Source organism: Neodiprion virginianus, chromosome 4 (assembly GCF_021901495.1).
Source record: "Neodiprion virginianus isolate iyNeoVirg1 chromosome 4, iyNeoVirg1.1, whole genome shotgun sequence".
NCBI lineage: Eukaryota > Metazoa > Arthropoda > Insecta > Hymenoptera > Diprionidae > Neodiprion > Neodiprion virginianus.
The window spans coordinates 1,677,789-1,701,301 of NC_060880.1; the positions used below are offsets into that span (position 1 = coordinate 1,677,789).

At 42.8% G+C, this 23,513-nt stretch overlaps 1 protein-coding gene across 2 annotated transcripts; it reads left to right on the forward strand.

Annotated features, from left to right (window-relative positions):
• The first annotated feature begins 279 nt into the window (after positions 1-279).
• On the forward strand, positions 280-21,613 carry LOC124302497 (uncharacterized). Of its 2 annotated transcripts, none has more exons than XM_046758735.1 (9): positions 280-688; positions 13,824-14,066; positions 14,589-14,746; positions 14,832-15,032; positions 15,954-16,297; positions 16,639-16,858; positions 16,956-17,258; positions 17,421-18,712; positions 20,283-21,613. In XM_046758735.1, the coding sequence occupies exons 2-9, from the start codon at positions 13,835-13,837 to the stop codon at positions 20,653-20,655; spliced, it is 3,123 nt and encodes a 1,040-aa protein (XP_046614691.1). In that variant the 5' UTR covers positions 280-688; positions 13,824-13,834; the 3' UTR covers positions 20,656-21,613. The 2 variants fall into 2 exon arrangements, with proteins under 2 accessions (XP_046614691.1, XP_046614692.1); XM_046758736.1 differs by having other exon boundaries at positions 14,610-14,746.
• Positions 21,614-23,513: the final 1,900 nt, after the last annotated feature.

A 23,513-nucleotide genomic window follows, 5' to 3' on the forward strand; every position in this document is an offset into this window, starting at 1 on the left:
GAGAGAGAGAGAGAGTGAGAGAGAGAGTGAGTTCGGCTCGATGCTGATCGCTGCTCGACCTGGCTGGCGCCCTGGGGTGGCTCTGGGGGTTGGTTGGGGCGGTTTTCGGCGGCCGGGTGCTCGACGGCCGGGCGAGCTTCGGGGGTGGAGAGGCGGGGAGGCCGAGAGGCGGCCGGGCGCGCTGCGCAACCCCCACCCGGAGCTCCGGGACGCCGACGTCGTTGTCGAGCACCCCACGCGCCCAGCCGAACGACGTCCTCAGTGCCCGGCCACCGGAGCTGCGAAAACCCGCCCGAGTTTTCCCGCAGCAAACGCAGTCGCGCCTCCGACGCGGAGGGTAAATAGATCGGGATAATGAGCCGGTGATTACGCCGCGTTTCATCCGCAGCCAGATACGAATTTTGCGGATACCGATTTTAACATTTCACATTTCTATTATATTCATACTCGCACGCGTACGCTAAAATTTATTATTTTTTTTTCTATCGCAGTTGTACCGTATCGCTGCATCTACTGAAATTCGCTGCGAGAACGAAGACTGGTCGGATATATTGGCATCTTTTTATTTGTTTATTTTCGATATTGTTATTATTGTTATATTATCACGAGGTAGTTTCTTCGGATCTATTTATTCAAAATTCACCGAGTGTCTACCGCGGACTGATTTACCCAGCCGAATATTGGACATGTAAGTTGCAACGAAAAATGCCTATACTATACCATGTATCGTCTGTATATTCAACCCCCTCGTCGTTCACCGTTGGACAACTCGTAAACGAGTTATTGTAGTCCGTTTAACGGTATAGCCTTTCATCGAATCTGGAGAAAGGTAGCCACCTTTCTTCAAATTTTTTGAACTCCCTACGTCTCTCTCTCTCTCTCTCTCTCTTTCACCCCGAGCCGATACCTGTGACATAATTTTTTTGTAAACACCCCGCAACCGATATTATCAGTCTCTTCGTTTCCCCTCGTAACCGACGCGTACAACGCACTTACACCTGGACAGGTTATATTTAACCCAATCAATGTCCCAGATCGCGGATTATAGGCGAATGTAGGAAGTTTGTGAGGCTCCGTCGCTGCACGAATTCGAATTACAATAAACATGTTAATTTCCCCCCTTCGTACCCTCAAGGAGAATTTTCTAATTTTAAAAACCGGCGAGGAGGGGACGCTTCCAAATTGAAAACATCCCCCGGCCGGTTTGAGGTTAAAACTACCCGCGTTGTGCATCCATCCCCCCCCTCAGACACGCATCGCTGCCCTGAACGACGACGAGGGGAAAACGTCAGCGCGCGTCGCGACGCCTCGACTCGACTCGACTCGACTCGAGTCTCAAACTCCCCGGGCACTCAAAGTCCAGGCAGTTTGGTTCAGGGTACCATTTTCTCTCTCTCTCCTTCTCTCTCTCTCTCTCTCTCTCTACCTACAACGGATCCGGGGGTGATCCGGGGCATGACGAAGGTTGTGCGCGGTCAGGAACCCGACGCGCCAATTTCTCCGGCATTGCAGCTAGGGACGATTGCTATTGGACCCCGTGATCGGTGCTCGTATTTAAGTGCAGTTGCATCGCTCGAATTAAGGGGCGAATCACTCGTTACGAATAATTAGACAGACGCCGAAGGACGGGAGATATCGAAGATGATCCGGTTTATGACTCCGTTCCTTCTTATATTGCATTCCCTGCACTTCTTCACCATCTGAGTGAAGAAAAGAGAAAACTATTCCACAACTTGGAATTCTCGTTGATCGTTCGAATCTTCATACCTTTGATCGAAATCGCGAGATGTACGGAATTTTTAATCAAAAATTATATTTATTTATCGAAAAAAAAATTTTTTTTACACTTTCGGACAGCAAAAATATAGTTTTCGCCAACAATTTTGTGTTATAGAATAAGTTTTCACAAAAAAAGAACACCAATTACATTTTTCTGTATATTACGTTTCGCTGTTCAGAAACTGAATTTTTCTTAACACAAAATACGTGTAAATAAATAATTATTGTCGTTATTCTTACGAATCTCTGAAAAATAGGTAATTATGTAATGTTCCTGAAAAATATAAAAACACGCGGTATATGCCGTTTTTTTTTTTTTTTTTTTGTGATAGCGAAAAATGAACAATCGAACAAACGAATGCAGTGAAAGAAAATAGAAATCAGGTAACTAGAAATGCTCTTGTTAAATCGTTTTTTTTTTTCTTTTTTACTCGTTTTAAAGCGGCTAAAAGCCGGCCGTCGCCGCTAATTGAATCGTTGCGCTTTGCGGCGGCGGTCGACTCGATTATGCTGATTAGTTTGTTCCAACCGTTCTGCAAATTGACGTAAAATAAGTATCCGTACGTTTATACGACTGGCCGCACCGTCGAGAGACAATGCAGCGAATCGTTGATGCGCGTGATTTTAAACACGATTCTGCAGGCTAAGAACCGCTTTTTTAATACGACCTGGAAAAAATTTGCACAATCTATGGAATGTTTATTATTCAACGATCTATCGATCCGTCATCGACGATCAAACGATTCCTCCAATTTTCCAACGGATTCAAAAAACGCGACTGTATCATCTAACAGATGTCGGGGAAATTATCCTCCAAGAGACTGTAATACGCGGATAAGAACGGAGCAGATCTCCCGTTTTCACCATATATAGCCGCTCGCAATGCGCTGCTCCAGTTACACGACTCTGCGTTATTCGACCCACGCTGCAAAATTCTCCCTCCAAACTGCAGACTCGAGTCCTGCAGCTATCTCTCGGACAATCGAATCCCTCTGATCCCTTTAACACGGCACAATTTTTGCCACTGTATACTTTCATTTTATTTCCAACACGGTTTGTTCGGTTTGCAACCCGAAACCTACGGAAACTGCTATCGTCGCTTTTGAAAAAAAGTTTAACAATACCGCTTTTTGTAAAGTGCACGCAGGACGAGAGTTTTGTTTTTGTTTTTTTTTTTTTTTTTATATATCTTATCGCTTTACGGGATCTGGTATCGATTTTACTCCGTGTCATATACTTATGTATGTCACTTCGGAAAGTAGTAATAACGAAATGACACCGCAGTAATAACGATAATGCAGAGTTTACTTGAAATCAATATTTGCTTCTTGCCTACTAGACATCTTCAGGCAGGTGTATACCACCCACAACTCGGTGTATCGGGGTGTTTCAGGAGAAAATACTATGCGGTTTTCCATCGTTGCACCTCGTAAAAAGTTATTGTTTTGGTTAAAAGAAAGGTTCTGTCAAAATATGAGCGTTCTACGTTACGCGAAAGATCGCGTTCGTTTGATTTTTCACTCTTTTTCACTTTTTTTTTTTCTGAATTTGTCAAGAAACACGTTGTAGCACTTTAATTATTATTTCTCTTTCCTGACGTTTGTACATTCAATTCAAAGATCACGATCCATAAGACAGCGATAAATCACAACCGGGAATCTTATTCTCCTAAATCAAAAGTTCGTATTAAATTATAACTATTCTACGAGATTGAACTAATAATGAAAAAATCGTCAGATACAATTCTCAAACATCAACTAGAGGCATAATATTACAATTTCGAGTCTTCTTTGCGACATAAATTGATGTTATGATTGATGTAAGCGATAAAAAAAAAAAAATGTTACTCACGATTCTTAATAAATTTTTTTTTTTTCTAAATGTACAATAGCGAAAAATCAACTGAGCGCGATCTTCCGCATAACGTAAAACGGTCATCTCTTGCCAGAACCTTTCTTCCAATTTAAAAAAAGTTTTCAAGTACCACGATGGAAAATCGCAAATTATTCTTTTCTGAAACGCCCGACAGTCCATTTTTGACTATAAGCATTTTTACCTGTAAGACAAACATTTTGCCGCACAGTAAAAAGTGAAACATTTTCAATTCATGTCCTAAGCATCGCGTCTACAGGCATATATATTATACGGATAAGCGAAGGTGTATGTAGGGACACGGATGCATGCTTCGGAACGTTTCTCCTGACGCGTTCGTCGATATTCAAAGTGTTCGGGTGCCTTGAAACCCGGCCCGTAGCGCGTCTTCACCGCTAGGATAATTTCGCGAAGGATTTTCACCGGGCGTTATCAATTATTGCCGAGCCGCCGCAACGCCTTTAGCCAGGCTAAACCGCCGCCCCTTCCGACCGGAAGTGCGGACTGCCCTTAACTCCGCCGGGATTACCTTCGACTCTGAGCTTTAAATTTTCCACCAAAAGCGCGAAAATTAGCGAACAAGCGGTGGGGAAATTTTTTTTTTTGTACGATGGGGATCCTTTCGGCAGATTTTTTTTTTATTATTTTTCCCATCGTTGCCGCAACACGTTTGTTAAAATTTTTGACCGCTTTTGAAGGGAAACCCGACCGAACTAGATTGCTGCAATTTTTCGAAGAGCAACGTGCAGGCATTTTACCAACTTCACGTCGTTGCGGTTTCAAACTTTGTCGGCAGACTCCGCCGGGATTGGAATCTGGGATTTCGAGTCTTCGGTATCGAGGATTCGTGATGCTCCAGAGGAACTTCGGGAGCCGGTGAACAAAGTCAAGTGAAGAAATAGTACATTATGTAAGAAGGGAACAAAGTTGACTTTTATTACTGTGTTACATATAAGACTTTATTTCCGACTCAACTTTGGCCGCGATATTTATTTGAAAATTGGGACTTTTAAATTGGCCTCATATTTCCCAAAAATGCGTTTTAGGAAAAAATATTTCTTATACTGAACTGAAAATGCAGAAAAATGAGAAAAAAATGGATGTCACTTTAATGGATTCTATGACTGAAAGGGTTAATGGATAATCGTGCAAAGAGCTTGATATAAACAGTCGAATAAATACCCCGCGAGTTACTTTCGTGAGAATTATTTTTCTCTCCCGAAAACGCCGAGGAAAAATTTGTAATTATAAGCGCTCGAACTTTTCCCGCGGATTGCTGCTCCTCGAGGAATCCCTGCAATTTTATACACGTTCATGGCTATATCCACGCGTAGTTAAGAAAAAGCAGCCGTTTGAATCGGAGAAAAAAAATTTCAGGCCGCAATACCATTTCGGTTAGGTATTATTTTCAGTAAAAATATGTTCTTCCATGTTTATTTTACCATTTCTTTCACCTGTCGCCACGCAGTCTCCGAATAAATATCGAATCTTACGTTAATAATATTTAAAACAGTATCGATCACAGTTAACGATAAAATTTGTCGTTAAATTTTACAATTTTTGCTTTTATTGTCAATGCGATTGAAATATTAGAAAAAAAAAAACTCGATCGATTAACATTTTCCTGCATAAACGGCGGTAAAAAATCGTTTCCTTATAAAGTAGAAACGACACGGTACGCGGATGAAATCGCATTCGGATCGTTTTAAAAACGTAAAAATCAAGGCGCCGAAATAATTATATACATGTATGTTATACGTAAAGAATCGATGTTGCAGGGTAAAATTCTCGTACTAGTTTGTTCGTCGTAACTCGCCGACGTCTGCAGTTTTCCGAGACGTCGTCGTTCCGTTCCGTCTGCTGATTTTTTTATTTTTTTATTTTTTTTTTTATCCTACCACTTTTGTTCTCCCCTCCTTTTCACTCCCCCTTTTACTTTCTCCGCTTCTCTCCGCCCGCACCAGCCGTCCAAGAAAAAAAAAAAGAAAAAGAAAAAACAAGCAAAAAAACAACCCCGGGTTCTAGGCAGGTCCGTATCGAGTGAGGGTCGAATCTGTCTATACGTAATATTTTTTCAGCGAAACGTGCGCACGAAGACTAGCGTGAAAAATTCTCACTTTGCTCGCCTTGTTCCGCGGGGAATCAGCGAGGTGAAAAGGTTGAGCGAAAAAGTTTTTCGCGACGTTTGAAAACGGCGAATTGAGACGCGGGCGTGCAAAAATAGAAGGAGAGATATCGCGGGGGCGGAGGAAAACCGATGCACACAACTCGAGATGTCGTCGTCACGATTCTCCTGCAGCTCCGGGAACCCAGGGAACAGAAGTAAGAAATTTGTTTGCAGGGATCAGGCGAGACGGATGGCGGTGATTTCGTCCAATCGTCACAGCAGCGCCGCCTGTGATCGTTTTATTTGCAATACCAGTCAGTCTCGCAGTTTACGGGTGATTTTAGATGCTCGTCGATATCGGAACGAAATCTTTCATCTAGGCGGGACATTTTTCACTTTTGCCAAATCTCGGTCACGCCGATTTTCGAACACTTTTATACCTCAGGCCCGACTGCCGGATTCCTTATCACTGAAATTGAACCCAAGTTACAATTGTAAAGTTTTACGCTTGTAGTTTAGAATTTTTTACACTGTATTTTCAATGCAATTGCGTTAAGAGCGTACCGAAGTCTCACCGAAAAATTACTCAAGTGAAAATTTTCGACTCCGTCGCACCGGAATAACAACGAAATCTAAAAGATTTCTTTCTACATTCATACTTACGACTGAAATCACACTTGTAAATTTACTGAAACTAAATAAGGCGGAAGCATATTTTATTTAAAAAAAAAAACTTATTTGTGATATTTTCGTGATACGAAAGTGAATTTTCCGAGTGTAATTTTGGTAAAACCGTAGTGAAAAAATTTCACAAGTGCATCAAAGAATTGAGTGGAATTTCAGCGATTGCCTGGAATATCACTCTGATATCACTGATTTCAGGATCCACTGAAAAAACACTCTAACGACACGTTGGGATCGTATTTTCTGGGGGTGGGGGATGAAAAAAATGACGAGGGGATGCACCGGGATCACGGAAGTGTGAAAATATCGGTTTAAATTGAGGTTTTTATACGGATAATAAGTCCCGATCAATCCTGTCTCACACGCTCGGCTCGGCACATTATACCTATAATTGGAAAAAAAGGTTTAAAATCACTTTTTGCCAGTCGGTTATGTCTACACCCCGTATATCCACTTAAATCGTAATCCTTCTTTGAAGGCCGGCTTAGCGTATACTCGCCGAGGTTCCGCGGCTATCGGGTAGCGGTAAATTTAAGTTCGGCTTAAATTTTAAGTGGAATCTCCAGGTGAATCGAGTCCCCGTTCGGGGAGAGCTTTTTAATTCTCAAGTTTCCCCCGTTATATCCACACAGTCCGCAAACGCGAGCGTCTCTCTCACTTTAGCAGGCAAAGCCTTACTTGAAAGCATTATTAAATCTCCTTACGCATACTCATCGTACAGACATACGTACATATGTGCGAAAATTCGATATAATTAATCAGAGACATCCCGTCGATCTGTCAGTTTTATGAAAAGAATATCCAGCAACAAAAAGTCCCTGCAATTATAAACCAGATAATTTATTCCTAGTTCCTTTTTCAAATTGGGGGTCAAGTTTTCATACTTCGGTTCGTTACTGTTTACGAAACAATTTCACCTCGGCATGTTTCGTTACAATAACATTACTAACTTGAACCTAAGTTTTTCAAATCTCAACTTCGTCAACAATTCCAATCTCCTGCAGCCAATTGCAGTTGCACTAAATTATTGCATTACACGTATATCGTCTTACTCGCGATATTGAGAAAAAAATAACAATAAAACGTCCCGACGCTCCGTTCAACTTATTTCTTTTCCTGTGCATTTTAGCGAGTAGAGGCTGATAAATTTTCACTTCTTGACCGGAACGAGGATAGCCAGGTTATACGAGCGAGGCAGGAAGGGCAGGCAGTCAGTCCTGCCTGTAGAAATAAAACGTTTGCTAAAAGTCGGGAAGAATATGACCCTGCGATTCTGCTCCCTGTATAAGGATTGTAGGGATTTTATTTGTTCGCGAAACGAGCCCTGCGGTCCGCTCGCTCCTTACGGAGGAATAACCTTCCTCGCGGATATGCTGCTGTATATATGTATACACTTATCCTACAACTTTTACGCTCTGCTGACTTGGTAAGGAATTACCAACACACAGACACACGTACGTACGTACTTACATCTATATCATATTATATTTCATTCACCGCGGTTTATACGACCGTCATAGCCATGGCCATAGCCACGGCCGGTCATAGCGATTAAAAGCCGAGCAGCTCGTCAACGCGCAGAGCTTGAGAACTTTTTATACCCTGCGTTTATATTGACGCACACAGACGCTTTTCGTACCGAGTTAAGTGAGCTGCGGTGAGGTTTTGCAATCAAGCATAGCTGTCCTCGGTTCATCGAATTATTCAAACTTTCAAAAGCACACTCCGGCGGTCGAGTCGGCGATTTGTCTTCTTTTTTCCCTACCCACCCAGCAAGCTCAGCCTGTATAATTGTCGGAATTTATTTCATGCAGGTAAACTCCAGCCTTTTGTGCTTTAATCCAGCGGTGAATCGTCTGGAGGGTGAAAAATCGAAGTAAAAAAGAATGTAAAAAAGAGAATGAAAAAAAAAATAAAATAAAAAAACAAAAAAATAACGGGAGACCAAAAAAGCTCCCTTAATTCACACGCGTATATGTATACATAGCCATCCGCGAAACTGATTGTGAGCCAGAGAACAGGAATACCATTAACCAATCAAGCGGTCCGGATCTCAAATTCGAGGCGGGAACAAAGCGCCTACAGATCTTTGCTCTCCTTTGAACGTCTTTGAAATTTTCCGGTTCATCATCATCTCGCGTGAAACGATATACATATATATGTATATATATATATATATATATATATATAACGTGAAACTTTACCTTTCAAATCACGATAAATTCATACAAGTCGTTGGTTTTTTCAAATTTCGCAGTTTCATTTTTATAAAATTAATTAACTCGTGCCTCATATTATATATATTAGGGTGGTTCAAAAAAATTAACTCTTTTTTTTTCACCGTCACACCTTCAATAGTTGCAGGAAGAGGAAAGAAGATCCCTGCCCTTCGTGTTAATTTTTAGTGGTTCCTGAATGCTATTTTTCACTTTCCATTTTATCAAGACGCGAAAATAAGTTTGCTTTCATTCCGAATGTTGTAATTCAGTAACGAGGCAATGTACATAAATTTCCGTTCCGTTTCCGGTACCTGTTTTTGTAGGGAATTGAATACTGTACGAGAAAGGTTTCTTGGAATTTTTTTGTAACTCAACTCTTTCAAAAGTTATTCAAGGTTAAGGTTGAAATTTTGTGAACATTCACCTTTTTTCGAGTTTAACAGCGTAAATACTAGACTTATCACAGAATATTGTAGTTTTTCTTTATAACACATTGCAACCGCTATAAAATCGTGTCATTCAATTAATTGTCGACTCAGGCAATTTTATTTTTTAATGATTACAAATAATAATACGTAATATATGTAATTCTTCTTTAAAAGCATCTTTTCTTAGCAAAAAATGAATTTGCTCGAGCTGAAAATTATTTGAATGAAGCGATTTTATATCGTTTGACACGCTTTACAAAAAAAGAAACAATATTTTGCGACAAGTCTAATGTTTTCGCTGTCGATCTCGAAAAGAGGTGATTTTTCACATAATTTCAACTTTAACCTTGAATAACTTTCGAAAGAGTTGAGTTATCAAAAAATTATAAGAAAAAAACTTTATCGTAGAGCATTCAATACCCTATAAAAACATGTACCAGATATTTATGTACATGGCCTCGTTAGTGAACTGAAACATTCAAAATGAAAGTAAAATTATTTTCGCGTGTTGATTAATTGAAAAACGAAAAATGACGTTCAGGAACGACTAACCGTTAAGATTAAAGGCTGAAATTTTAGCAGGCATCTTAATGCCTCTCCTGAATTCGTTCTACCGAAGGTGTGACGTTGAAAATAAAAAAAAAAAAAAAAAAAAACCCCCGTCGATTTTTCGAACCACCCTAATACACGGTACACGTATACGATAACTCGACGACTGTAGGGCACCACGGTGAAAATGCCTGGTACATTTTTGGCATCGATCGGTGACCGCGGCTGCACAGCTGTGTGCGCACCTTATAAATATGTATAGAGTATAAGTATATAGCTACTTTCTTCCGTCCGTAAAAAGAGCGCTGCGACCTGAGGGAAGAGACCCTGTTTCCTTATTTCGTTGAGAAAGAGGGCAGCGGCAATGTGATTAAGAGTTAAAGTGTTATTCTCCGTCGTCGGGGCCTCGGTGTCTTTCCTTCTCGTCAAAAGGGGCGCCCAGCGATCCCGACCAAATCTCTCCTTCGTCTTCATCTCAATACCTGCAACTTCCTCGCCCCTCATCGCCACGGTTATATTCGGCTCTTCTTTTGTCTAATGAAAACTCCCGGAGAATGATATTTATTATTATCATTATTATTTTTGTTATTGTCATTCTCTCACTGCGATGCAATATTAACGCGCGGGCGAAAATCTCATATTCCAGCTTTGAATACCTCTCTCGCTCTCTCGTCTCGAATCCTCAGTCAGATTGATGCACAATGTGATTGGTTTGTAATTGCGAACTCGAGTCTCTTAACGAAATCCAGAACTCCATTTCAAACCGTAATTGTCAAGGGATGAAAAAAAAACAAAAGTTTCACAATTGCGTAATTGTAATCATTGGCCGAAGAGTTGAGGGGGAAAAATGACAACGGTTGGGGCGTAGAGAAGCTGCCTTAATTCAGAACCCATCTCAGGCTCTACGACATATTCATGTTTCCACTTCGGAGCGGCTTATCTTAATGTTTATGTACCAACAGCATCAAAGTTCCTGTTATAGCCGAAGCAGCGGCGGCCGTTCAAGTTGACCATTAAGGTGGACTGGCGCCTCTGGATAGACGATGATACCGCAAGGTTATAACGAGAACACCCTAGGTACCGGTTACATGAAGGATCTTACATCAGCATCAGCGTCGGATCAATTAGTGCCGGTGCATAAACGAGAGCTTGCAGCTTGCATCGAGGAGAAGAAGAAAGAAGGAAGAAGAAGGAGAATAATAATTGCGAAGAATAGAGAGAAACACTACGGAGGTGAAGTTGAAAACGAATTAGTGATTAAAGATCTACTGGATATACATTTTTAACAAAAATTCAGTCTCGTCGACAATATTTGAATACTTTGTGAATAGGTAAAAATTAGTAAATAACTCAGTTTGATTAATAATAATGCCCAAAAGTTACGAATGAATTGTTTGGACAAAAGATTGTTTAACGGGTTTTTAGGGAATGTTTTTTTTCGGGCATGTGAAATGAGTTCGTTGATTTTTCTGAATACATACGAATTTTAAAAGAATTTTCTCATTGTTTTAAAATATCTTTTTTCTAAGAATTAAAAATTTTGCAATATGAAGAAATAATCGTAAAAACGTTGTGCATTATAATCACAAAGTTTCCGGGGCATTCAACGAATAGTTTCGTAAACACAGGCTTGGCAAAATTTTCGAAAACGAAAATTTCAAAATCATGAGCAAATTCTTTAAAAACTCATGTGTATTCAGAAAAATCAACGAACTCATTTTACATGACGAAAAAAAACATTCCCTACAAATTTGTTCAGCAATGTTGTTTTTTTTTTTAACAATTTGTTGATCACGTTTGGGCATTATTATTATTCAAATTTAATTTTCTCACCTCACACTACTGTGGTTGATTTTTTTCGATTTTTATCTTATCACAAATTATTAAAAATTGTCGACGAGACTTACTTTGAGTTCAAAACGTGTAGCCGGCACATCCTTAATTCGTTCTAATTTCTCTTCTGCGAACGATTACCGCGTTAATCGTTAATTGTTAATTGTTAAATCGGTGATGTTGACTGGTCCGAATAAACCTCGACGTGACTAATACGCGCTCTGAATTCTCATGCATTAGGTGGAAGGCATAAATTCCGTTTCGCGAAGCGTTCCGAACGCCGTCTGACTCTAACGATCCTGAACTACTTGCAGCTGGAGATTCGCTCCGCGCGTTGACTCGTACTACTTTAAAAGGATGCTGATCGATGCTGATCCGCCGGTGCAGCTCGTCCGCAAAGCATCAGCCGCAGCTTTTCTAAATGACGCAAGTTTTCTAGTTCATGAGAAGAAGATATCCCGCGGGTGTGCGCTTATACCGCGTATATTTTATATCGAATTCCGAGCTTTGCCTGGATGAGTGAAAATTTTGGGAAAGTCGCTTTTTCGCTTCCTCTTCTCGATGTGCTGCGAGGATGAGGGAACGTCCGTTGATCGGAGCAGAATCCTATTCGAGGAACGGCTATATGTACAGGGGATCGGAAGCTGAAGCTGTTTGTCCGTTCGTTTGGTTGACATGGAAATTTTATAGATATCTTGACGCACCCGCCACCCTCTTACACGGCTTTCTTCATCTTTTGAACTCCGCCGATACAGAAGTAGATACTCTCCGCGTTCGCCAATCCCCGGGAAATTGGATATTATGGTGGGACGGAGATATAAGTGTCTAGATATATGCGTGTTGTGCTTTTTTCGTCATCCCAGTTTCTCCTTCCTGCTTACATAGCTTCAACTTCTCCTTGGTTTCTCCCCTCGTCGCGATGTATTGGAAGAAAATCGCTCGTGCCGGTGTGGGGATAAATCGGTTTGTCCGTCTTCGAACACCACACGTACCTGCAAGGAATCGTGCATTCGTATCTACAAATTCCGTCGTCGCAAGACGGGATCTCTTTGAACCGCTAGCCTTTTAAAAACGGGCTTCCCGGGTCCGAGGACAGTTGAAAGGGAAAGAAAGAGAAGAAAAAATATATGCATGTATAAAAAAATTCCAGGAAATCATTTTTCTCCGAGAATCGTGGAAAGCTTTCATGGATCGCTGTGGATGGTCATTAGCTCGAATTAATCTCTTGTTAAGGTCTGTATTGTGCCGGTTACCTCCGCATAGGCGCCCGGTGTCGGAAAAAGCAGCGCAAGAAGTAGTCCGATAACCGTGAGTAAGTACCTACACACCGGGTCGTACAGGTTCGGCCGCTGTCGCACGTAACGTAGGTGTACAATGTGCCAAAGAGCCTCTCATATCTCCACCACCCTCGGCATTGTCTTCCACCCTATCTGATATCCCTTTTACGCTCGCTCGCTGTACAATGTCAGCCGGGTTCCACCCCCTGTGAAGATAGGCAAACCTATAAACAGTTGCTCATTGAATCCGCGCAGGTTCCACCCTCTCGAATTGAGCGTATTGTCTTTTACCGCGTCGCCGTACACGCCTCATATTTACTGTAATTACAACCCAAACGAAACCAAGAACCATATAAGCCACACTATGTACGCTCATCCAAGACGCAATTACTCACTGATCAGGACAATGAGTCGGCATGCCGGGAGGACTCATTAATTTCTCATCACTCTCTCGTGCAGCCTCGTGTCACGCAACACGTCCTGTGATATTTCCGTTATTATACCGCAGCGTCATTTTCTACGATATTCTGTTGATTTCGAGGCGCGTTTTTTTCTAGATTTTACAATTCCTCCAACAGAGGCTTTCGTCCTTCTGCGGACATGATTGAAATAAGTTTTGAAAAAAAAGTCTGCGCTTATGTCATTCCCGAGAGTAAATTGCCACCGCGGTAGTTCCAATTCTCTGTACAAGATGACACTTAATTGAGTCTGTTGTAAATTCATGGGGGTCTAAAATGAATTAGCCAGATTCAACCGCAAAAGTTTGTCGAATGAAACGAGATGTGCCGGTTGGATCAAACAGATGGGTTGACTTTGGTCTTATTGTTAGTAATTTATTTTATAACTCGATATACGCATACTTGTTATGCAAGTCGTACGGCTGCGTTGCATGCGGTTACTAATTGTGGAGTGAAAGCAATTTACGTCTGATTGGATTGAGACTCATTAGCGTTACATGCTTTCGAGGCAATTACGACGTTTCTATGGATGAAATTGAAGAATTTTGAGGAAAAATATTATTCACTCGACTCTTGGTACAAGGGAGCATAATCCGGGTTACCGATTCAATTTTCAGGGTGAAGGGGGATGTTGGTGCGCTGGCAGTTGCTGCTCACAGCCGCTACCGCGGCTGTCGTCGTTACCAAGGCGTCGGCGGCATCCGCTAGTCCTTCGACTTCGTCCTCAACTATCGCAAGCTCGACGAGTTGCCGTCCATCCGAATATCTCTGCGACACGGGGCAGTGCGTTGCGCAAGACAAATTCTGCGACGGGGAAGATGATTGCGGCGACAAGTCGGACGAGCCCAGATACTGTTCTCGTGAGTTTGCCACGCAAGGTGTAATGTAATCGCCCGTGTACAGTCGGATGAAATTGTTGTAATTTTTGGTGGTTTGCATTTCGCAGTCTTAACTCGCTCCGCAGCGAGCAGCGAGCGGTTGGGTTTTAAATTAAAAATTACTTCCCACCTTCCCTGCAACATTGTGTACAACCTGCTGCAGACTCGCGTATTCTATCAATATTCCGTATTAATTTACCAAGTTTTCCAACTCGTTAAAAGTATCGCCAAGAAACACCCCACGGGAGCTCTCTTGAGTTTTAAAGGGTTCGCGTGTTTCGAAAGTCGTGAAAGAATTAAAAAGTAACTAGCGCAAAAGCTTATTATATGTGTATATATATACATATACATATATATATATAGACGCGTATAAAGTTGTACAGCGAGTTTGCAGGCAGGCCGAGTTTGGGGACGAGGTTCGAATTTACGACGGTCGAGTTGCGTTCGAGTGCAAGCTGCACCCGGCGACATTATAAACCAATAAATTACGTACCGAAATCGAAGGGCGCGTAATTTTCATTCCAGCCTGCAACCGGACCCTCTTCGGCGATGTGGGCCGTACTTACGTAGTCGAAGTTCGCCGACCGCGGGAGGACCGGTTGCCATTTTTGTGCAACTTGAACTTCACCGCGGCCGGAGGCGATTTGGGGGATCTTGTCCAGGTGAGGAACGACAATGGTCGATAGTCACGCAACGCCGGATGCCGGGCCCATTCCCGTATCAATTATCTTGTAATTTCCGGTCCAGCTCACCTTTGACACCTTCACCGTTGGCCGCTTCCTCTCCTTCACCTCCGAGGGATGCCCCGATGGCTACATGACCATACGAGAAATCGGACGACCACCGACCGGCGGTCAATGGTGCGGCAGCGCCTGGGGCTACACGGTATACTACAGCGAGACGCCATCCATCAATCTCACCCTCTTCCTGTCCCGCCTCTCTGAGCAGGTGAGCCCGCGCCCTCTTTTTGCCCGCTTTTCATCGTCCGGAACACTTCGGAGCCATGGAATTAGCCCCTGATGACGGAAGCTTTTTTCATTCATCTCGAACCTTCGCTTTCTCCGGTTCTCACCAGGAAAGCACCCCGAGGTGTACCCCGTGGATTTTTTTCATTCCGCGATATGTTGTACAAGTACCTCAAAAAACATTGGTCGCCTATTCTTATTCACGTTCCAATTCAGCCGTAGAAGGTGTGAAATTGGTGAAAACCGTCCCTAAAATTTACTCCCAAAGATCGATTTTTTTTTCACCAAACCAATTCGACTTTCATCTCTGTCAACACATGATGAAATACGCGCAGTGTTTTTGCCGTTTTTACCCTCAGAGGCTACATCCGTTATTTTTATTATTATTATGTTTTTTTTTTTTTGTTTCCAAGGCAAACTTGAGGGGTTGTTTTTACCCCATGAACGGCCAAATTGGCTCGTTAAAAAAGTACGTGTCTAGTGTATTTCGATGGAGTAGAACATGTCACAGACTGACAAGGAAGGTATCCCAGGTCGATATCTCGATTTGGTTTTTTTTTGTAATATGCTACGAAAGACTAAAAACTGAGCGACAAGTACGATATTTTTCATTATCCACCATTAAACATTTTAAGGGAGTGAAAACGACCCTTTGGTAAAACATTTCAGCGTTACTTTTATGCAAGAAATTCCACCGTTGTTGGGTACCCATCATTGGTGGTCGTCCACTGTAACGTATTACAAAAGAAATCAAATCGAAGAGGTCGATCCGGGATATCTTCCCTGTAAGGAAAATCGATGATGTATACCTGAGGTACTGCCGTCGTCAGCTTCCGCCGCGATAATTTATCGAGGAACGTTTGGGACCTTATCTCGGAACTTGACCATTTAAAAAATTCCACAGGGCGTCGGCTACAACTTCGACTTCAAGCTGTCTTACAAGTTCCTGCGCCGCAGCGAGGCGCACCTCCGATACGGCAACAGCACCATGGCGACGTGGAGAGGAGAGCTGGTAAACGGGACCTACTGTGACCGGATCTTGACCCGGTGCGACACCCGGGCTTGCCGCCTCCAGTCCCCGAACTACCCGGGTGTCTACCCCAGGAACGTGACCTGCTACTACAGGGTGGAGCAGATGCGAGCGCCGCCGGGTCACCGGGCGCTTCTAGCAGTCAGCCAGCGAAACAGCCATAAAATCCACATCAAGGATCAAATTGTCAAATACGATAGGAGCCAGCGGATATTAAGGTGTGTAACGTTCATTCCATTCCCGCTGTTGCCCGTCCCGCTCTACTCGTAAATCCTACACCGGAAAATAAGTTATCCAGTTCTCTCGAGCCTCCGAGTGAGCGCGAATACCTGTCTGCACTGTGCATCATGCACAGGATTTTATGTCGCATAAAAACCTATAGCAAAGCTACAGAGTCTGCATACCGCGCCGCTTCGTCCTTGCGTCCAATCAGCGCAGGACCGTCTTCGCAAAATCCCTCCGACCCTATAATTCGCCGTATTTTATCCAACTCGGCTTTTCTTCTATTCATCCGCACTCTCACGGCACCCGTGGACTCTCATCGACGACCATTTTCCAGGGTTTGGGACCAGTGCAACGTCGTTCAGGACTACCTCACCGTCTACGACGGTGGCTCGACTTCTGACAGGGTGCTGGTCCGCCTTTGCGGAGGCGATGCCGTTCCCGATATAGTCAGTAGCCACAACACGATGCTCCTAGAGTTTCACACGTCGCCTTACGACAACCCCTTTCATCCGGTTCCGCTCAGCTTTCTTCCCGGGTTCGAACTGGAAGTGCAGGTATAATATAATACTAGTTTCACCACAGTGGAAGGAAATCGTTTTATGGATGTGTACGAAGTCTCCTCATCTTCCTTTTTCGCATCGACATCGACAGGTTCTGTTCGTCGACGAAAAGTCCCGCAGCTTCGTCAAGGAGAACAACAACTGCGACTTCTACATCTCGGGATACGAAAGCTCGTCGGGTATTTTGGAAAACCCGAGGCACTCTCTAGCCCCCAATACCACTTGTCGGTATTATTTTCAGGGCAAAGCCAACGAAATCGTCTGGATATCATTTGTCAAGTATTACGCCGCAAGCTCCGACCCCGCCGCTAACCTCGACACCGCTACCGAGTGCAACACGAGGCTACAGATATGGGACGGAGCTTATCCGTCGGACAAACAATCGGCCCCAAAGGTGATTACTATTCACTCGTTCACCTAATCCGTCAATGGATTACTTTCGTGGACAAAGTTAAATGTAATACACGTGTATCCCCGATCATCGCGAAAGTCCTCAAACAATAACATTCAAAACGAATACAACTTGTACAGACCTACAATTGTCATCAATTTTCAGAACATCTCACTGATGGGTGAATTCTGCAAGGACGACATACCGCGTCTCTGCGATCACAGCCTTCTGCGGAACAGCAGCCGTCAGACGCGTCCCTGCAAGCTGTCCGAGAGCTACGTATCCACGGGAAAGGATCTGACCCTGGAGCACATCCTGCGTCAAGGAAGCGCGTTGTACCCGATAAGTTTCGTGCTACGTTACGAGTTCGTTCACTCAAGTGGTTCGACGGGTGGTGTTCCAATGCAGGAGACGATGTCGTGCGACGAGGTCTTCCGCTCCTCGCGCGCCCCAAGGTCCGGGAAGTTCGCCTCCCCGAAGAGCGTCTTCTTCTACGGACGGGGTGGCGCTCAAAACCTGAGCTGCACCTACCGCTTCGAGGCGGACCAGGAGCAGCGTGTCCAGCTGACCTTGGGCCCTGCGTCCTTCGGGGACCGGACGCAGTGCGTCTCGTCTACGGACCCACTGGTGGGTCGTTGGGGCTGCGATTACCGATCACCCCAGGGGGCGGTCGCGGAAATCTCGGTATCCGAGTACCCGTGGCCGGGGGTAAGATTGGTGCGGGACTGTCTCTGCTCCAACACGAGCGGCGCGGTGAGCTTGCGGCCGCTCACAGCGGCGGTGGTGGAGGTGCGGTTCCGCGTCACGGGAATGAACATCACCCAGGACTACCGGAACTTCTTTTTCGAGGGACGGTACCAGTTCCTAGAGGCTACGGAGGCCGCCGAAACCGGGTGCACATCGCGGCTCGAGGAGCGACGGCTACGCGGTACCAGCGGCGAGATCTCCCTACGGAATCCGCTGCCCCCCAGGACTCCCCTGCTCCCGGGCTCCGGTCCACCCGCGGAGGAACCACCTCTCGCAAACGACGACGTCGCCACCGCCTCCCAGTGCGTAAACGAGCCTTGGCTCATCGAGCCCGAGGACTCGCAGATGAACTTCCTGTACCTCAGAACCGCGGGTTTCGGCATCAGCACCGAGACCGTATCCCAGTGCGCGACGCTGAACAGGATCGTCGTTTACTCGGCCGCCGATACGCGACGGAGAAACGTCATCTGCCCCGAGGGTGGACCCGAAGGACTTAAAACCGTCGACTTCTTTTCCGACGGGTGGAACGCCAGTCTTTCCAATCGCTCGGCACTCATTACGCCTCACGCCCGGAGCTTCGTCGTCGAGTTTCTGCAGCATGAACCCGGATACTACGCCGTCACTTGGATGGCCATTTCGAAGCGAGCCTCCCTAGCCCTCGCCGCTGGTTCTGCCTTCGCCATTTCACCGATTCACGACTGTCTCTACAGGTAGGACTGGATGGTTTTTAAAGATGGTGTTTTTCAACACCCACCCCCTCCCATCGGGAGGTGGCGGGACCCTTTTTACCCAACCGCTTGGAAAAAGTTTTTCACGATCGCGTTGCAATTTCTCGCTAATAGTCCACCTTTATGACCGCCTATAATTCGGCACTGAAACAACGAGTTCGAGTGACATTATTGTTATTATACCTATGGACCCGCGGGTATTCCCTTCTAGATGAGACTGCCTCCGCTCAAACTACCCCAGATACGATAAACTTCAACTTTATATATTTACTGCATTGCTCGTCGGTAGAGAAAAAGAGATAGAGAAAGGGGAGAGGGAGGGATTTGCCGGCTTCGATGGCTTTGTTCTACGGTGATGTGTACAGTTTGTTCAATAAACTTTTCCGTGCGGGGTGATCCTGATCAGCCGTGGTAAATTGGGGTCCCCACAATTAGTTACGGCTTAAGGGAAACATGGCGGAAACGAATTTTCTGCCTGTCGACATTCGACAGTATATCCTTGAGTTTGTGTTTGTTTTGAAATTTACGAGTCACACCGCTTTCCGTAAAATTTATCCTGTATTACGACGTAGTTGTGGATGAATTTCAAAAATAAAAAGATTTGAATCAAATTATTTTATCAAACTCATCAAAATTTTCTCAATATTCTCGGCTTTTGCACCAAAAAACAAAAACGAGATTTGAAATCTAATAACCAAGATCTAGTTATTTCTTTTCCAACGGAATCAATTGTGCTTACCAATTTCTATATGTAAAGCTTATCAATTGCTAATTATCAGAAAAACTAAGATCACTTTCGTATAGCCTGAAACTTGATTCGAATACGAAATTTTTTTTCCATTAGTCCAAGTTGAATCCAACCCGTACCCATCCCCTGATAAGTTGGACAAGGTCGACGATAAAAAGCGTTACGTTTTATCGATCTCACTTTATATTTACACATTGTGTGTGTAGTTATATACCGTAAGTATCTACGTGATACAAAAACATCTGCAAAACGAAATTGTAACAAATTATTTGAGCCAGCTCAATGCACGCATCCGTAAATCCGGGCATCAAACTTGATAGCGTATCTTTTTCTTGTACCTTTTTTTTGCGTCTAGACTGTTATATATCTTAATCCGATGATCCGAATCTACCGACTTTTCCACCCTGGTAAACCGATTTCAGTCGACGTTCAAATTCTCCGGTGAAAAATCGTTATTTATCGTCCGCATGATTTTGTCATTTCGCTCTTTGTACAATTTGCCATCCGGAGAAAATCCCTCGCCTTTCTTTCTGTCTCGATTTAATTTGTGATATTTTTTTGGCAAGCGATTCTCGTTCACTAGAAATAATTACACGAATAGAGAAGAATTACAGTAACAAGTACTTGCAGAATTTTTGTCAGTTGATTTATTCGATTAGGGACGGGGTTGAAATTTCGACTTTGGAAAAGTTCCGAAAGCGCCAAATTCAGAACTTCAACCCCGCCCCTTCAATTTCTAACGCAGTAACCGAGACTAGAAATTCATCAGCGATAAATTGTAAGAATTAAACGGTTATTTTCCAGATGCCCGGAGATCCAGGCGTGCATAAACGTCGCGCTTTGGTGCGACGGAGTCCGTCACTGTCCGTCAGGCTTCGACGAGGAGGAGGGCAACTGCTCTTATCGTTTCGGTGTTACGCTGCTGTACGTCGCAATCGGGGCGGGGGCATTGGGGATATTTGCAATTTTGTTGCTGGCGACGGGGTGCCTGAAGTACTGCCTGTACCGTCACAGGGCGAGGAAGAAGAAAAAGAACGTTGCTATAAACGTGAACAACCTGCACGTGAATCACACCCACCCGAACAACGGCATGACGGGAAGCAGACTGAGCAACCGTTATCTAGCAACGCCCCAAGAGATGTTCCTCGACAATTACGGCAAGGACAGTATTTGTTGACAGCAGGTTATATCGAACGTCGAGACCACCGTGTGATCGTTGAGGTTTCTACTTTCTTTTTTATACCGCGAACACAAATTATACAATGATGAATGTGTAATTGCACCGCGTTCGCCCGATAATTCACTGGATGCAGGTGCGGGCTGCCGGTGATATAGGATAATAAAATTGTAAACTCGTAGGATATTTCCTAATGTAATGATAACATAGTAACTATTATACATATAGGTACCTTATACACTCTGTAATTAAACATACTCGAATGATGTATAATTTAACGATGCTCATCACGATTCGTTATACGCGATTTCATTCGTGCGCCGCGGTTCAGCCTCGGCTGTTTCCGGTTCGTTTCAAATCGTTATTTCCGGCTCATCGAGGCGGTGGATGGAAAGGGGGAATCTAGGGCTTTGACGATAAACGGTAAAGTGGTTTCGCAATTTACCGAAATCAGGCCAAGCTGAACATTAGAACTGTACGGAATGATCAAGATCGATAATTTCATTTCCAATAAATATCGATGAGAAACAATAATTTTACGGTTTCCCTAAACAATGTTTCCAATTTGCAAGAAATCGACTTCTGCAGGCTTTTCAATAACTACTTTACTTACTAAGACGTAAAAAAACCCAGCGCAACGCGATTATTTCTTTGCAGGTATATCATCCTGACGATCGTCACCCGCAACGTTTCACAAAAAAAAAAAATAAATAACTCCTCTCATGTATTAAGTATTAGTAAAACGGGTACTCAGTGAAACAAGAATTTTTCCGCACAGTCGTCGAAAGCTCTTCTCCTATTTTCCATCCAGCCTCTCGATTATTATCGACAAAATTTACCGACGAAAAATTACTTGAATCAAAGAGGAGCTAAAACTAGAATCACATAGAGAAAAAAAAAACATACCGACAAACGGACGACACGTGCCAAATAATAAAAAAAAACCAAAACTGCTAGTGAATTAAAATTACAACAATAACAGCCAGTAAATTATTGTAAACAATTACGCCTGATAAGAAAGAGACAAAATAACATCCAATCATAACAACAAGTACCAGGACGTAATACTGTATACAATGCTTTAACTATATTATTAACGTCATCATCATCATTATTATTATTATTGTTATTATTGTTATTATTATACGTAAAGAATCGCACGACTATTACGCATCAGCAGATGATCATACGGCGGTTTTCAATATCAGAGATTGCTTCTTGTCAGTGTTTCATTCGATTTCATTTTTCCAACAAATTCATTCGTAATTAATTATTCTAATTTCTTTTCTCGGTTATTGTCAAGGTAATCGCACGAAGTTTATTCGTTAAACTACTCTGCGATGTTGTTTCAAGTAATCCGGACATTGACGCCACCGTATAATGACAAAGAATATAGGTAAATATCTGTCCGTAAGCTGTGATAGATATAAGCGTATCAACAATCTGAATAAAAAACAATAAAATAGAAAAGAGAAACGAAAAGGAAAAAGAGAAAGAAGAGACAAGAGAACCAACAATGGAGAGTTATACAAATAAATACAATAATCATAACCCAAGTATCGATTCGTCATGCGAGCAAAAGTGTAATTGTATGATAGGACACATCTTTATATTACATAAACACAGTTTGAAATCGAAAATTATTTTGGCACGAGCTTAACGATCGATATAAACTTATTATATGTATATATTATTTATTATTATATATATATATATATATTATATACATATACACATATTTACCGATGATATTGAAAACCGCATTACTTAAACAATGTTTTACGTATTTCGGGTAAAGTGAAAGGTGAAATATCCAGCTGGTTTCCGTCCGATCCGACATTCTTTGGAACCCATTCTTTTATCCCTCGCCCCTATAGATTCATTGTATTTTAATTTCTTCCCTTTTTCGAATAATTCTCCACTTTTTAATTATCGTAAAATTGCGGGGCAAACGGAACGAGGACCGGACAAGAGATGGCTGCAAAAACTGCTGCACCCTGCACGATATAGATGCTGGAAATCGAACTCGAGTAATAGCAGTGAGTAGTAAATTCGCGTTCATTCGCTAAGTGGCTCGGAATGTTGAACATGGAAATACTCGATTGAAGTATATAAAAAGAGTGGGTACTTAAAAAAAAGTATGAAAGAGTCTTCCGGTAATAACGGAAAAATTCTCTCGAAAAATATGTAATATATAATAAAGGCGGACCTCGTGGATTATTACTATTATTATTATTATCATCGCTTCCGAGACGATAGAAATGGATGTCCATGCAACCGCGATGAGATGCGCCAATTTCATAATTAGACGATCGATGTTGAAACGAAGAATGCGGATCTGGTGCACTTACAATATGGTTAAAAGATAATTTAATGGGGATATCAATTTTTAAATTACAATTCGGAAGGATTATGTAACCGTAACACCTGAAAACGCAATCGTTCGAACACTTGGTTGGGATCACGAATATGCATGAGTGTATATATGTATATTTTATATGTATAGTAATAGCCTGGCAGAGATCGATGATACGATAATGAAATGCTCCCGTGATTAACGAAGTGTGTGAATGCCCACTGGTCACAATTGTAAATAGTAACAATAACGGTAATATTAATGTTAAATTAGTCGAAGGAAAAAGTAACGCAGTGGCGATAATACGTTTTAGTTGCTTACGTGCATATACATAATTATACGTGATATACATACTATATATAATACATAGGTATATTTAATAAATGAATGTAGGAGTATCGTATAAGGTATTGCGATGAATAATATACATATAGGAAAATTGTCTGTTTCCGTTATCATTCGCATTTGGTATTAATTAGCAAAACAAAGTTTTCATTGTAGG